At 43.1% G+C, this 14880-nt stretch overlaps 1 protein-coding gene across 1 annotated transcript; it reads right to left on the minus strand.

Moving 5' to 3' along the window:
• Positions 1-6416: 6416 nt before the first annotated feature.
• LOC134501930 (venom phosphodiesterase 2-like) lies at positions 6417-13613 on the minus strand. The gene is made up of 5 exons (XM_063309958.1): positions 13410-13613; positions 11480-11557; positions 10500-10632; positions 8603-8759; positions 6417-6676 (listed from the first exon to the last, which is right to left on the minus strand). Exons 2-5 carry the CDS (start codon positions 11496-11498, stop codon positions 6503-6505), a joined length of 483 nt encoding a protein of 160 aa, XP_063166028.1. The 5' UTR covers positions 11499-11557; positions 13410-13613; the 3' UTR covers positions 6417-6502.
• Positions 13614-14880: the final 1267 nt, after the last annotated feature.

Consider the following 14880-nt stretch of genomic DNA (forward strand, 5'->3'; position numbering starts at 1 on the left):
CCATCTTTCCTTCTCTGACCCCAGAGAAGTCCGCAATGCCCGCTCATCCTCCCCGTCGCCCTGCGAAGGGGGTTACGTGGGCAGGCAACCCTCCTCGGAACCCGGCTAGATGCCCCTTCGAGTCCAGGGGGCTCTTCATTCAGAGCCGAGCTGCGTCCGAGAGCGCGCCGCCTCCTTACCAGGGAGAGGACTTTGTATGAGGGGTCCCTGCTCTTCCTTCTGAGCGCCGCCGCCGCCGCCTTCTCCGGGTCCTCGGACACCTCCAGAGCCGGCAGCATGGGCGCCGCGGCTGAACTCTGCGGCTCTGCCCCGGCGGGGCGGCAGCCTTTCCCTCGGCCGTTAGCAGCAGCGCCGTCGCTCGCCATCGTCCCCGCCGCGGCGCTCCTCGACGCGACTGGATCGGCGCCTGCTGCAGCCTGCGTCAAGAAGCGGCTGTGATCCCACCTCTTCTGCTTCGGGCCCCCCTCCGGCTCCGGATCCCTCGGATTCCCGCCTCGGTTCTGCCTACCCCGCCCCCACCCGCGCTCCCAGGCGATTCAGGTCGCTGTCCAGTTTTCTGTGTGGAGAGGGGAGGGGAGGCAAAGGCGGGATAGCAGCCACCTTATTTACCCAATTTTTCCAGAAGGCAAAGTCACTTCTTCAATGTAAAGCAGGGATTACCTTATTTAATTAAAAAAATTAAATAAGCAAAATCATATAAGGTATCAACGCTCTCGTGAGAAATCCAGTATGATTTCAGGTGGCCTCTAAAACCTGTTGAAATACACAGCTGAGACTGTGCAACTCTTGTGAAACGTGACTGTTTTGCAGGATTTCAGCTATGAGCACACACACATTCACACCCATCCATGCATTTACACATGAATACATAGGCCTGGCTTCAGCAAAGGATCATTACTTTGTCGTGGTGCTGGAGCTTGAGCACCTCAATGATGCCATGAGCTAAACCGTGAAGGGCCACCCAAGACGGGAAGGTCATGACAGAGAGGTCAGACTAAATGCGATCCCTGGGGAAGGTAATGGCAACCCACCCCAGTATTCTTGCCATGAAAACTAAATGGATCAGTACAACCAGAGATATGTCGGTATACCATCGGAAGATGAGACCCCCAGGTCGGAAGATGGTCAAAATGCTACTGGGGAGGAACAGAGGATGAGTTCAACGAGCCCCAGACGTGATGACGCAGCTAGCTCAAAGCCGAAAGGACGGCTAGCGGCCGACGGTGCTGGTGGTGAATGGTGAATCCGATGTTCTAAGGATCAACACACCATTGGAACCTGAAATGTAAGATCTATGAGCCAGGGCAAATTGGATGTGGTTATTGCTGAGATGTCAAGATTAAAGATGGACATTTTGGGTGTCCGTGAACTGAAATGGACTGGAATGGGCCACTTCACATCAAATGACCACCAGATCTACTACTGTGGACAAGAGGACCACAGAAGAAATGGAGTAGCCTTCATAATTAATAGTCAAGTGGCTTAAGCAGTGCTTGGATACAATCCAAAAAATGACAGAATGATCTCAATTCGAATTCAGGGCAAGCCATCTAACATCACAGTGATCCAAATATACGCCCCAACCACAAATGCTGAAGAAGCTGAAGTAGAGCAGTTCTATGAGGATCTGCAGCACCTACTGGACAACATGCCTAAAAGAGATGTTATTTTCATCACAGGAGACTGGAATGCTAAGGTGGGCAGTCAAATGACACCTGGAATTACAGGTAAGTATGGCCTGGGAGAACAAAACGAAGCAGGACATAGGCTGATAGAATTTTGCCAAGACAATTCACTCTGCATAACAAACACTCTCTTCCAACAACCTAAGAGACGGCTTTATACATGGACTTCACCAGATGGACAACACTGAAATCAGATGGACTACATCCTTTGCAGCCAAAGGTGGCGGACATCTGCACAGTTGGTAAAAACAAGGCCTGGAGCTGACTGTAGTTCAGATCACAAACTTCTTCTTGCACAATTTAGGATCAGACTCAAGAGATTAGGGAAGACCCACAGATCAGCTAGATATGAGCTCACTAATATTCCTAAGGAATATGCAGTGGAGGTGAAGAATCGATTTAAGGGACTGGACTTAGTAGATAGGGTCCCAGAAGAACTCTGGACAGAGGTTCGCAGCATTGTTCAGGAGGCGGCAACAAAATACATCCCAAAGAAAGAGAAAACCAAGAAGGCAAAATGGCTGTCTGCTGAGACACTAGAAGTAGCCCAAGAAAGAAGGAAAGCAAAAGGCAACATAGGGTGATAGGCGGAGTTATGCCCAGTTAAATGCAAAATTCCAGAGGTTAGCCAGAAGAGATAAGGAATTATTTTTAAACAAGCAATGCGTGGAAGTGGAAGAAGACAATAGAATAGGAAGGACAAGAGACCTCTTCCAGAAAATTAGAAACATCGGAGGTAAATTCCAGGCCAAAATGGGTATGATCAAAAACAAAGATGGCAAGGACCTAACAGAAGAAGAAGAGATCAAGAAAAGCTGGCAAGAATATACAGAAGACCTGTATAGGAAGGATAACAATATCGGGGATAGCTTTGACAGTGTGGTCAGTGAGCTAGAATCAGACATCCTGAAGAGTGAGGTTGAGTGGGCCTTAAGAAGCATTGCTAATAAGAAGGCAGCAGGAGACGACGGCATCCCAGCTGAACTGTTCAAAATCTTGCAAGATTATGCTGTCAAGGTAATGCATGCCATATGCCAGCAAATCTGGAAAACACAAGAATGGCCATCAGATTGGAAAAAATCAACTTATATCCCCATACCAAAAAAGGGAAACGCTAAAGAATGTTCAAACTATCAAACAGTGGCACTCATTTCACATGCCAGTAAGGCAATGCTCAAGATCCTGCAAGGTAGACTTCAGCAGTTCAGCGAGAATTGCCAGATGTACAAGCTGGGTTTAGAAAAGGCAGAGGAACTAGAGACCAAATTGCCAATATCCGCTGGATAATGGAAAAAGCCAGGGAGTTTCAGAAAAACATCTATTTCTGTTTTATTGACTATTCTAAAGCCTTTGACTGTGTGGACCATAACAAATTGTGGCAAGTTCTTAGTGGTTTGGGAATACCAAGTCATCTTGTCTGCCTCCTGAAGAATCTGTATAACGACCAAGTAGCAACAGTAAGAACAGACCACGGAACAACGGACTGGTTTAAGATTGGGAAAGGAGTACGGCAGGGCTGTATACTCTCACCCTACCTATTCAACTTGTATGCAGAACACATCGTGCGACAAGCTGGGCTTGAGGAATCCAAGGCTGGAGTTAAAATCGCTGGAAGAAACATTAACAATCTCAGATATGCAGATGATACCACTTTGATGGCTGAAAGTGAAGAGGAACTGAGGAGCCTTATGATGAAGATGAAAGAAGAAAGTGCAAAAGCTGGCTTGCAGCTGAACCTCAAAAAAACCAAGATTATGGCAACCAGCTTGATTGATAACTGGCAAATAGAGGGAGAAAATGTAGAAGCAGTGAAAGACTTTGTATTTCTAGGTGCAAAGATTACTGCAGATACTGACTGCAGTCAGGAAATCAGAAGACGCTTAATCCTTGGGAGAAGAGCAATGACAAATCTCGATAAAATAGTTAAGAGCAGAGACATCACACTGACAACAAAGGTCCGCATAGTTAAAGCAATGGTGTTCCCCGTAGTAACATATGGCTGCGAGAGCTGGACCATAAGGAAGGCTGAGCGAAGGAAGATCGATGCTTTTGAACTGTGGTGTTGGAGGAAAATTCTGAGAGTGCCTTGGACTGCAAGAAGATCAAACCAGTCCATCCTCCAGGAAATAAAGCCAGACTGCTTACTTGAGGGAATGATATTAAAGGCAAAACTGAAATACTTTGGCCACATAATGAGAAGACAGGACACCCTGGAGAAGATGCTGATGCTAGGGCGAGTGGAGGACAAAAGGAAGAGGGGCCGACCAAGGGCAAGATAGATGGATGATATTCTAGAGGTGATGGACTCGTCCCTGGGGGAGCTGGGGGTGTTGACGACCAACAGGAAGCTCTGGCGTGGGCTGGTCCATGAAGTCACGAAGAGTCGGAAGAGCTCCATGAATTGCTGAAGTCTACCTTTCAGGATCTTGAGCATTACCTTACTGGCATGTGAAATGAGTGCCACTGTTCGATAGTTTGAACATTCTTTAGTGTTTCCCTTTTTTGGTATGGGGATATAAGTTGATTTTTTCCAATCTGATGGCCATTCTTGTGTTTTCCAAATTTGCTGGAATATAGCATGCATTACCTTGACAGCATCATCTTGCAAGATTTTGAACAGTTTAGCTGGGATGCCGTCGTCTCCTGCTGCCTTGTTATTAGCAATGCTTCTTAAGGCCCACTCAACCTCACTCTTCAGGATGTCTGATTCTAGCTCACTGACCACACTGTCAAAGCTATCCCCGATATTGTTATCCTTCCTATACAGGTCTTCTGTATATTCTTGCCACCTTTTCTTGATCTCTTCTTCTTCTGTTAGGTCCTTGCCATCTTTGTTTTTGATCATACCCATTTTGGCCTGGAATTTACCTCCGATGTTTCTAATTTTCTGGAAGAGGTCTCTTGTCCTTCCTATTCTATTGTCTTCTTCCACTTCCACGCATTGCTTGTTTAAAAATAATTCCTCATCTCTTCTGGCTAGCCTCTGGAATTTTGCATTTAATTGGGCATATCTCCCCCCCTATCGCTGTTGCCTTTTGCTTTCCTTCTTTCTTGGGCTACTTCTAGTGTCTCAGCAGACAGCCACTTTGCCTTCTTGGTTTTCTCTTTCTTTGGGATGTATTTTGTTGCCACCTCCCGAACAATGTTGCGAACTTCTGTCCATAGTTCTTCCGGGACCCTATCTACTAAGTCCAGTCCCTTAAATCTATTCTTCACCTCCACTGCATATTCCTTAAGAATATTAGTGAGCTCATATCTAGCTGATCTGTGGGTCTTCCCTAATCTTTTGAGTCTGATCCTAAATTGTGCAATAAGAAGTTTGTGATCTGAACTACAGTCAGCTCCAGGTCTTGTTTTTACCGACTGTATAGATGTCCGCCACCTTTAGCTGCAAAGGATGTAGTCAATCTGATTTCGGTCTTGTCCATCTGGTGAAGTCCATGTATAAAGCCGTCTCTTAGGTTGTTGGAGTGAAATCCCTTACTTCAGTGAAATCTTGCAAACTTACAGACTCTTGTCTGGCAGTTAGCTCTGTTGAATAAAGCAGGAGTTAACAGACCTGTATAAAATGGAGCTATGAGTCATCAAGCTTATTACTCATGTAAGTAGAAAATATAATAACATTACAATCTGGCTGTGCCAGTATGGGAGATGCTGTGAAATAAATTTTATTACTATGTTCAGTGATCCCTTGAGACTTTCAGAAAAGCAGATATATTTTGTATACATAAATGAGAGAGAGGGGGGATTAAAAAAACACCTTAAATCCAAAACTATAGACTATTGCAATGCGCTCTACATGGGGCTACCCTTGAAAAGTATCCGGAAGCTCCAACTGGTTCAGAATGCAGCTGCGTGAGCTGTTTTTGGTGCCCCTAGAAGGGCACATGTAACACCACTGCTGCGCGAGCTGCATTGGGTACCAGTTTGCTTCCAGGTCCAATTCAAGGTGTTGGTTATCTTTAAAGCCCTACATGGCATGGGGCCAGGTTACCTGAGGGACCTCCTCTTCCCCATTACATCAACCCGTCCCACCCGATAGTGCAGAGAGGGCATGCTGCGGACCCCATCTGTAAGAGAATTTCATCTGGCGGGGTCCAGGAAGCGGGCCTTCTCCACAGTACCTCCCGCCCTGTGGAACATGCTGCCCCTGGAGGTGAGATTGGCCCCATCGCTCCTGGCCTTTCGGCAGAGTCTGAAGACCTGGTTCTGCCACCTCACTTGGGGTGGAGAGGGGAATCGATCTACATGGGGATGGTTGCTATAGACCACTCCTCCCACACTTGGACTGTTTTAGATTCTTCACCACTTGGATTCTTTATTTTTACCTCTATTTATATCATTTATTACTGTATTTTATTCTGTGTATTTATGGTTATGGTTTTTAATCGATTGTTGTAAACCACTCAGAGTCCGCCAACGGGAGGAGATGGACGGGGATAAATTAGATAGATAGATAGATAGATAGATAGATAGATAGATAGATAGATAGATAGATAGATAAAACACTGTCACTTAAAATAGGCTGTCTCAATAATTTAAGTAGTATTTCAAGCTCAAGGATACTTCTGGACGAAGCCTTACTATATAACTCCTCCCGCATTAGAAGAGTTATGCAGGAGGGCCTTCCATTTGCAATCATTCTGGGGTTTACCAGCATTTATTCCATCTTGTTTTAAAATGCACACAGACACAACTAGGAGAAAAAAGTGAATAGCTGCACAACGGTGGTTGTTTTTGTTTGTTTGCTTTTGTTTATAATTATTAGTAGCACTGAGGCTAAGAGCCTTCCCTCGGGAGGAGCCCTAGATTTACATTCAGTAAATAAGGGTTTGAAATACAGGTAGAAATGTCTTCAACTGAAGGATTTCAGAGAGAGGCTGTTGGGGCTCTGAGTAAAAATTCAGACCAGTCAGAAGCTCCACGTCACGAACACGTGCTGTATGAGTCTGTATTCTTTCTTCAACCCACAGATTCTCTGGCACTGTGTCCTAATAAAGCAAGCAGATTAACATTTGAGATCTGCTTCGGCAGACAGCAAAACAGCTTACCAGTCTTTTAAGTTCAGAATAAAAAATGTTACAATTGTTCACAGCAATCAGCTATATCCATGGAAAGGCATGTTAAGTGCTAGAGTGTGTCCCAGAGCTAACAGATAATTATTAGATTCACAAGGCCTATACTGTTCGAGATTTAGATAAGCATACAATCCCATTCTCACATAACTGATGGCAACACACAGCATCCCCCTACTTTTTGTCTTCAGTGAAAATGACAAGGGGAAATCCTTGCAGTTTCCTCAGATTGTCCTGCTTGTCCCAATTCCAGAATTTCTATACAAACCATAATGAAAGCTTGGGAAAATAGGCTGTGCAAATTGATCACATTTTCTGGCAATTATATTCATTTCAGTGGAAAACAGAAAAGGGAACAATGAAGAAAAGAGCCTTATCATATACAATACAGTCAGGCAAAACAAGGGAAATCAAGTAGAGGAAAATTGCAAGATAGATCAGACCCAAAAGTCATTTAAAATGTCATTTCTAAATTTTACATAAATATATTAATAGCTGAAGGGTCAGCTATTCCAATCGTACTTGTGAAAAAAATTCTTTAACAGTATTTGAACGCAAGCTATGAGCCAACAGTGTGATGTTGCAAAGAAGATAAATGTCACTTGTTTGAGATGGGCGGCCATATAAAGTGAGTGAGTGAGTGAGTGAATGAATGAATGAATGAATGAATGAATGAATGAATAAATAAATTTTAGGCTACATAAGAGAAGTATGATTTTCAAGTTAGAGGAAGTCCTCATTTGACACAATCCTTCTTTGGTAAGACCCACATTAACCACTGCGTCCTGTTCTGGACAGTACATTTAAAGAAGCTTTTAGAGAAACTGGAACAGATTCAGAGAATGGCAACAAAGATGATTGGGGATTAGAAACTAAACAGTACAAAGAAAAATTGCAAGAGCTGAATGTGTTAAGTGCTGAGAAAAGTTGACAGAAGGGGGAAACGACAGCCCTCTTCAAGCATCTGAAAGGATGTCACATAGAAGACGGTCAAGGTTTCTTCTCTCTCATTCCAGAGGACATCGACTAATAATCTTAATTAAAGGAAGTTAAGTTGTGGAAAGGCAGATTCTGACTGAATCTGACACAAAACAACCTAACGGTAAGAACGGTTTGACAGAGCAGCCAATTTCCCAGAGGGGGGGTGGCCTTTCCTTCGGTGGACGAGAGCATCTGTCTGGGATGCTTTAATTTCAGTGGCTTCACTGACAGAGGATCGGACTCAGTCGCCTAAATGGCCCCTTCCAATCGTATGATCTATGGTTTGTGATTTACATGGAAAAATAAAATGAAGTGATATTTCTCAATTCTCAACTTTAGAATGTCTAAAGCTATTTACTGTGTACACAGTTGCACTTGTAACCTCTATTAAAATGTATATATAACTTTCCCATATACAGTAGGCTACTTATTTCCATTTAATAGTGTACATTCCAGTCCTGCAGACAAGAGCCTGGGCTAAGAGTGTCTGTTTTGATTAAGGCCATCTGCTGCATTCATGACAGAGGTGCAGTGTGAACCTTGGACTTTGGATTTGCATTTCAGCTTCTTAGCCACTGTCTTATATCAGATCCTAATCCTAATTCCTGTATACAGAAGCAGGAGCAGGAGCAGGAAGCGGAGGAGGAAGAGGGAAGGAGGAAGCGGAGAAATGAGTAGATTAGAAATCTTGGTGAATGTTCATTTCATCTGTACTTAGCCCAAACCACTGCTATTGAAAGTAAGGATTATTAACACCTTGAGCTAAAAAACCAGTACTAGGTCCCACTGTGGAAATAAAAAGTGTCCAAGTTTGTGACATGACAAGGCAGAGTGGTTGGAAATCAGTGTTGCCACACTTACAGCACAGCTCTCTGAGTTGTCCGGACGATGAGGAAGAATGAAAGACAGAACCTTCAAAGAGCCTGAACAATTCAGTGGAGTCTTGGTTGGATCCTCACAGCTAGTCAGCACCACAAAGTAATGGGTTGGGATGGGAATCTCTGTATCGGTTACATGCCTGCAAGAGAACGTTGGTTAAGGACTGGCCTCATTCTGCTCAGTGGACTTACAGTTACCTGCTCTTGAAAAAGTTTTAAAACTCTGAGCGTTAACGAACTGTTCATAGGAGGCTTCCAAGGCGATGGCCTGATTTTCTACAGGTCTCTTATCCCCTGGATCTCACCATGTTTGGAGAAATGTGCAATGTTGTTTGTGGAACTTGCTAAAGGCTCAGAAGAAGAAGGAATGGAAATCATCTCCTTCCCTCCCCTTTTTGCCATAAGGAGCTCTGTTACATTCCGCAGAGAATTCGCTTCTGTGAATGGAAGACCCCCTACCTTGACCCAACGTATTAGCGGGGACAGTAAGTCTTAAGAATCTGTGGGGTCCTTGGTGCTCCCTGAGCTTGGCTGTTTGCTTGCAGACGTTTCATCACCCAACTAGGTGACATCATCAGTGCTAGTGACTGGGGGGTTTAGTCCCCGTTTATATTCAGTAGCTTGCCCTGCCAGTGTTGGTGGGGGTGTGGTTTTCTCCTTGGTAGGTCCTTGACTGGGGTATTGTATTGTTTTCTGCTTGATTGTTATCTGGGTGTTGGCTGCCGGAATCGTTGTGCCCTGGTCTTTTTGTTTCCTTAGCTTTTTGTTGTCTCTTTTGAATGGTGTGTAAATATGGTTTATTTCTATGTGACTCAGTTGTGGTCATTAAGTGAGGACTGCTGTATTTTTGAAACAGCTGCTTACTGGATGCATGAGCATCCAATCACATACGCTATTGTTTTCTTTCCTTTTCCTCCTTTCTTTTATCTAAGATGAACTTCAGCCTTTTCTGGTACATTTCCCCCACTTTCTATTATTCCATGAATAAGGGGGGGCCCTCATTTTAGAGTTTCTAAAATAAGTTTTTAAATTAGCACTGATTCCATTAATATGAATTTATTTTTTGATTCAGGCTTTGCCCTTTTTTAGAGTGTGGCTTTTGATATGTGTGTGTCATGAGTAAGGATGGCAAGCAGCATTTCTTGGTTTTCTGAAGACATTTCCAAATGTCTCTCCTTAATTTCTTGTTCCTCCCTCTTTCGATGGGAGTAGGAGTTTGTTAGGATTGATGTCCTAACTGCCAGGAAACGCGCTGAGACAAGGAACTGGTCTCTAATGTTTTATTGCTTGTACATAACAGGAATCCTAACAAACTGAAGAAGCGTGGGAAAAACCCAGCCATATAAACCCCAAAGGTTAAGGCGGTCCCGATCTCTGTCTCTTTGAATGGCTACCTAATTCCTCAGTGCTACGCATGCGCTTAACAGTCTGGATGGGAGCCCCCTGCTCGCCATCCTTACTCATGACAGTGTGTATATATACAGACACACACAAATACATACACGCAAAACACACATATGTATATGCACATGCATGTAAGTGTATCTCATGCTTTCATTTGTTAGAGGGAGGGAAAGTGTTCAGCATTCTTCAAAGATTTTTAAATCTGGCTATTTTTGCTTGTCCTTATTGGATGGGCAATGCAGCGGGGGAGGCTCCTGCATTGCCTTCCCCCTCCTTTCCCTCTGCTACAAAAATGCTCTTGATTCTGTAAAACTGCCTGGATGGAAAGGATCTGGCGAATGATGTGTAAACTAATGTCACGTTCATTGGGAAAAGGGCTGCAGCCATTTACATCCTACTTTTTTTAACTGTATATGAAATTATTCTAAGCAAATGAGAAAAATTAAAATATTGGTTTACCTTTTGAATTTACTTACTGTGTGATTGTGTCACGAGAATCAAAGTGCCCATCGTAATTATAATCAAAAATAGGCCCACTGATCACATTTAGTCCATTTCTCTCAGTAGCATATTTTGGAAGTAGGGTCGTATGGAAGTAATCCCACAATCCTGTAATTAGGAGGACAGCAAGACAGAATCAAATGCGTGGGTGTCCATTTTCCACTGCATCCATTATGTTGATGGAGAAGCGATGGGAACTTTAATGCATGTCCTCCGGGTTTGCTCAAAACTTACCTCTCATTTTTAAGCCATAAAATCAATCAAATTTGAGAATTGGATGTGATCACAGGCCTAGTCCTTAGCTTTTGTGAATCTTGGCTGAAATTGAACCTCCCATTTATATCTGGAATGGAGATGCTGCAACAAAGCCCACCCTTAGCTCTTTGCTTCCACAGCTCTTTGCAGCACCTGCTGCCTGAGGCAGCTCTCTCAGTCTGCTCAATGGTAGGGCTGAATTGGCCCCACTATTTCCCCATTAACTGGTGCAAAAGTATATCAATCTGCAGTTTCTTACAGGAGATTCCACAAAAATCACTGACAATTTAAGTCAGAGAAATGTTGGTGGTAAAATACTCATTTCTTATTGGAGAACGTGCCTGATGAATGTTCGTCTATATTTTCTGTGTGGTTTGCCAGTTCTTGTTCTTGTTTATGATATTACTTGTTCTTTATTTATGTTTTTTTCTTCTTTATCATCATATGATATTTTATTAAGCCTGCTATGTTGTAAACTGCCTAGAGTCATTCTGGAGTCAGGGCATCTAAACTGGAACAACAACAGCAACAATAATTTCAATATTGTTCCAGCAAAAGACATGGAACATATGCTGTCTTACAAAACCCCCCAAAGCAAGTTTAAGTCAAGGGAGACATTAGAGGTGGGAAACATGGTTGGAAAAAGCATTAATTCTTTGCTAAATAATGCAGTTATCCTGCCAAAATTATCAGAACTTACTTTTAAATTCTTTGTACATAGGAACAATGTTGCTAGTAACCAGAGCATCGTACTGCTCAAGAACAGATGAGCTGAAGTCTGTGGGGAAGAATTGTGGATTACTGACATGAATAGTGAAAAAGAAATCAAAAGCACATATTCGTTTCAGCTGAATACTATTTCAATCATAATGTTGAAGAATTTACTTCTGTACTATTTAAATGCTTCCTGCACTCCACTCACGCAAGAAGTCAAATACAACACAATAGAAAGATGCTGACCAGTAACAAACATTGCACAATGGACTTCTTTCTGTTTCAGAGTTCCAGCTTGATTAATAGTACTTTTCCTAAGATATTCTGTTCTCTGCTATTTTCTTTCTTTCAAATTCATCTACTTGCTCTAGTTTTTAGCCATTTATGTATAATGTGTGTTATGCTATCTACTTTCCTTCTTAAACATAACCATCTTGGTCTTCAAAGCATTACTTTTCAACTCATATCCCTCATTGCATCATAGAACCTGTCCAAAATTTCCTGCAAATAATTCAGGTTCTCAGATGACAACATGGCATCAACTCCACACAAAAACATGCACACATTTATATTCCCAACAAACACCCCTCTAACATCATCACAAGCATTCTGTATAATTTCATCCATAAATAAACAACTGAGGGTCCATCACACATCCATATGTTGTTCGCTGCTCAGTCTTGAACCATTTGCTAAGCATTCCATTCCATTCTGTTCCGTTCCTTAATTCAATTTATATGGCCACCCATATGCTTTATTGCTATCATGTACCACTTTTATCATTTTAAGCAACCGCATTTCAACTCCATGTACATGCAGACATTCTGCAATTCAAATTTGTTCACTTCATCTAAATCAAGAAATGAAGAATTTCTCACATTCATACATTTCTTATGAATTGCTAAAGAGCAGAAATTAGATCTGCACATTCCCTGCTTGACATAAAAATGCAAGGCACTCTCCCATTTTTTCTCATTATCACTTCTGCCAACATCTTCTGCCTTCTCTGGTGAGAGGAGATGGGTGGTGACAAATTTGATAAATAAATAAACAAACAAACAAACAAACATCTTCCCTAGCACATTTAAACTCAAGGATGGGTGGAGAAAGGAAGTGGGCAGTGTGTGGTCTGTTGTGAGGAACGAGTGCTTGTCAAAAGAAGTGAAAGCATCTGTGTAAAAGAGTGTGCTGCTGCCCACTTTCTTATATGGGAGTCAGTGTTGGGTCTGTCAGGAACAGCATCAAAAGTAAGTTGAATGCAGTGAGGATGAAATACGTAAGCCGTGTGCGTGGCACAAGAAGAAGAGACAGAACAAACATGGATTGAATACAGAAAGAGTGGCCAGCACAAAAGGAGTGCCCTTGAGATGGCCGTAGAGAGAGAAGGGAAGAAGGTGGTTCCACTTTTGGTCACTCTTTATAAACGGATCACGAGAAAGGAAAAGACGCAGAAAGTCATGGTTAAATAGAATTGATGAGATTCTGAGAGAGAGAGAGAGAGAGAGAGAGAAGATAAGGCCTAACCCTCCTAATATTCCATATACTCTTCTTCTTGCTGTTGATCTCTTTTTTTTTTTAGTTCAGTTTATCAGGCAGTCTTTCTTGCAGCACCTTCTGGTCTTACTCACTTTAAATGCAAATCTGTGGAACAGAAATAGTTTGAAAAGCGACTCACGAGGCCCTGCGGTCTGGGCCTACAAAACGCAATGGTTATATTACATGGTCGTTCTTCTTACAGGCCAGAAACACCACTGAAATGTTTTCTCCTTTGCTTGTCTTCCCCCCCACCCCCCGCCCCCCACCCCGAATGCCACGCTTATCCGGAGGTTTCAGGCTATGTATATGTTTAAACACTCAGCCACATCCCTCTAATTAAAACATTCTGCTCGCTCTATATAAAGAACAGCGCTACTAACTGGGAGGGTAGAGGAAGCCGTGGGTGACCGTCAGGCCTGGCTGGTAGCTGGAGCAGTTTTGGCTCTGAGCTGCCGGGATCCGACCGTCAAGCCGCAGACAGTCTGGAGCAGTGGGAGGGACAGAAGGTGCATTAACCAGCTGGAAGAGAAGAGGGTGAGAGAGAGTATTACACCCACAGCCGTGGCTAACCTTGGGTTTTGTGACTTCCTAGCCTGGCTTTCCTTGATTCTTTCTTTTCCTACTTTTATCATGAATCATGGCAGTGCTGAAAAGAGAAGTGGCCTTCCTGCCCCTCCCTCTCATACGTATCCAGTCTGTCCCTTGTTCTTCAGCATTCCATGGTATCACTTTATTTTTTTTAAGACACTATAAAACAATTGTACCCATCATCCACTTTCATGAAAATGTTTTGCATGCTACATTACATACCAATATTGCCTGGTCACATGGTATATGACAAAGGAACGGTATTAAGGAAAAGCCATATCTGCAATATTGAGATACTTCTTCACTCTTTCTCCAGCCGGCAGCCAGGAAGTTCTCAGGGGTCAGTGGAAGACTCTGTCCCAAACTATAGTTTTCCACAGGTGTTCTTGGCAGTATGTCCCTTAGGATTCAAAGGAGCTTCTTCTGGAATGCCCAGGCATCTGCTTCAGTGATGTGGAAATGCTGCCATCCCATGCCTCTCTTTCCTCTTGGCCTTGCTCTCACTGCACAAGCAGCAGCCAATTAGGTGCCCGGAGGTTGGCCAACACAGCCCTGGCACCTGCCGTCTCTGCTAAGATTTGGCTCAGCCTGCACAGGAGGTTGGGCTCAGAGGAAAAGGACAGTGGGCGTCTTTGGCAAAAAGGACCTCCTTCGAAAGGGAGCCAGTAATCAGTGTGTCAAGAGGCATAATTTATTTGTATTTTGTGGGACTTTAACTACAGTATTCAGAAGCAGCTGCTCTGGCCTCCAGGTCCTCTTTCAGCCACTTCCAGGTCTTTTTTTTTTTAAGTGTCATAAGATGTAAATAATAAGTCATAAAATGGAATATTGATGTATCTATTCTGAGGCAAATTGCTTTCGGTTCATAGATAGCATTGGATAATATTTTTATTAATAGTATATCTCAATAACATTGATGTTATTGTGAAGCTCATAAAAACCTCTCCATCTTTGGCTGCATCATAGCCTTCCACCACTTTGACCTCCTCCCTTCTGAACGTAACCCATCAGTCATTTCTGGCATCCCACCCTGGGATTGAGAAATCAAGGATTTTGTTTGTGAACTGTGTGTAATTCAGTATATAACTAGACAAGAAGGCTGCTTATAAACATGATACCGTCCATTGAGATTTTTTTCCAGAAATAAGGTTGCCCAGGTTCGCAGCAATAGGAAGAATGCCCTGTACTTGATGTTATGCATCTTATCTTCACTGTATTGTTACAGTGGATACACTCAGCCTTCCCTAACCAGAAGTGAACTTT

The sequence above is a fragment of the Candoia aspera genome, chromosome 1 (assembly GCF_035149785.1).
Source record: "Candoia aspera isolate rCanAsp1 chromosome 1, rCanAsp1.hap2, whole genome shotgun sequence".
Classification (NCBI taxonomy): domain Eukaryota; kingdom Metazoa; phylum Chordata; class Lepidosauria; order Squamata; family Boidae; genus Candoia; species Candoia aspera.

Excerpts from the sequence above, each read along its gene's own strand:
- LOC134501930 (XM_063309958.1), bottom strand. Across the intron at positions 8,760-10,499 it reads TCTCGTGACACAATCACACA|GCATGTAACCGATACAGAGA; the intron begins GTAAGTAAATTC and ends GTTCTCTTGCAG. Across the intron at positions 6,677-8,602 it reads ACAACTCAGAGAGCTGTGCT|GACACAGTGCCAGAGAATCT; the intron begins GTAAGTGTGGCA and ends TTGCTTTATTAG.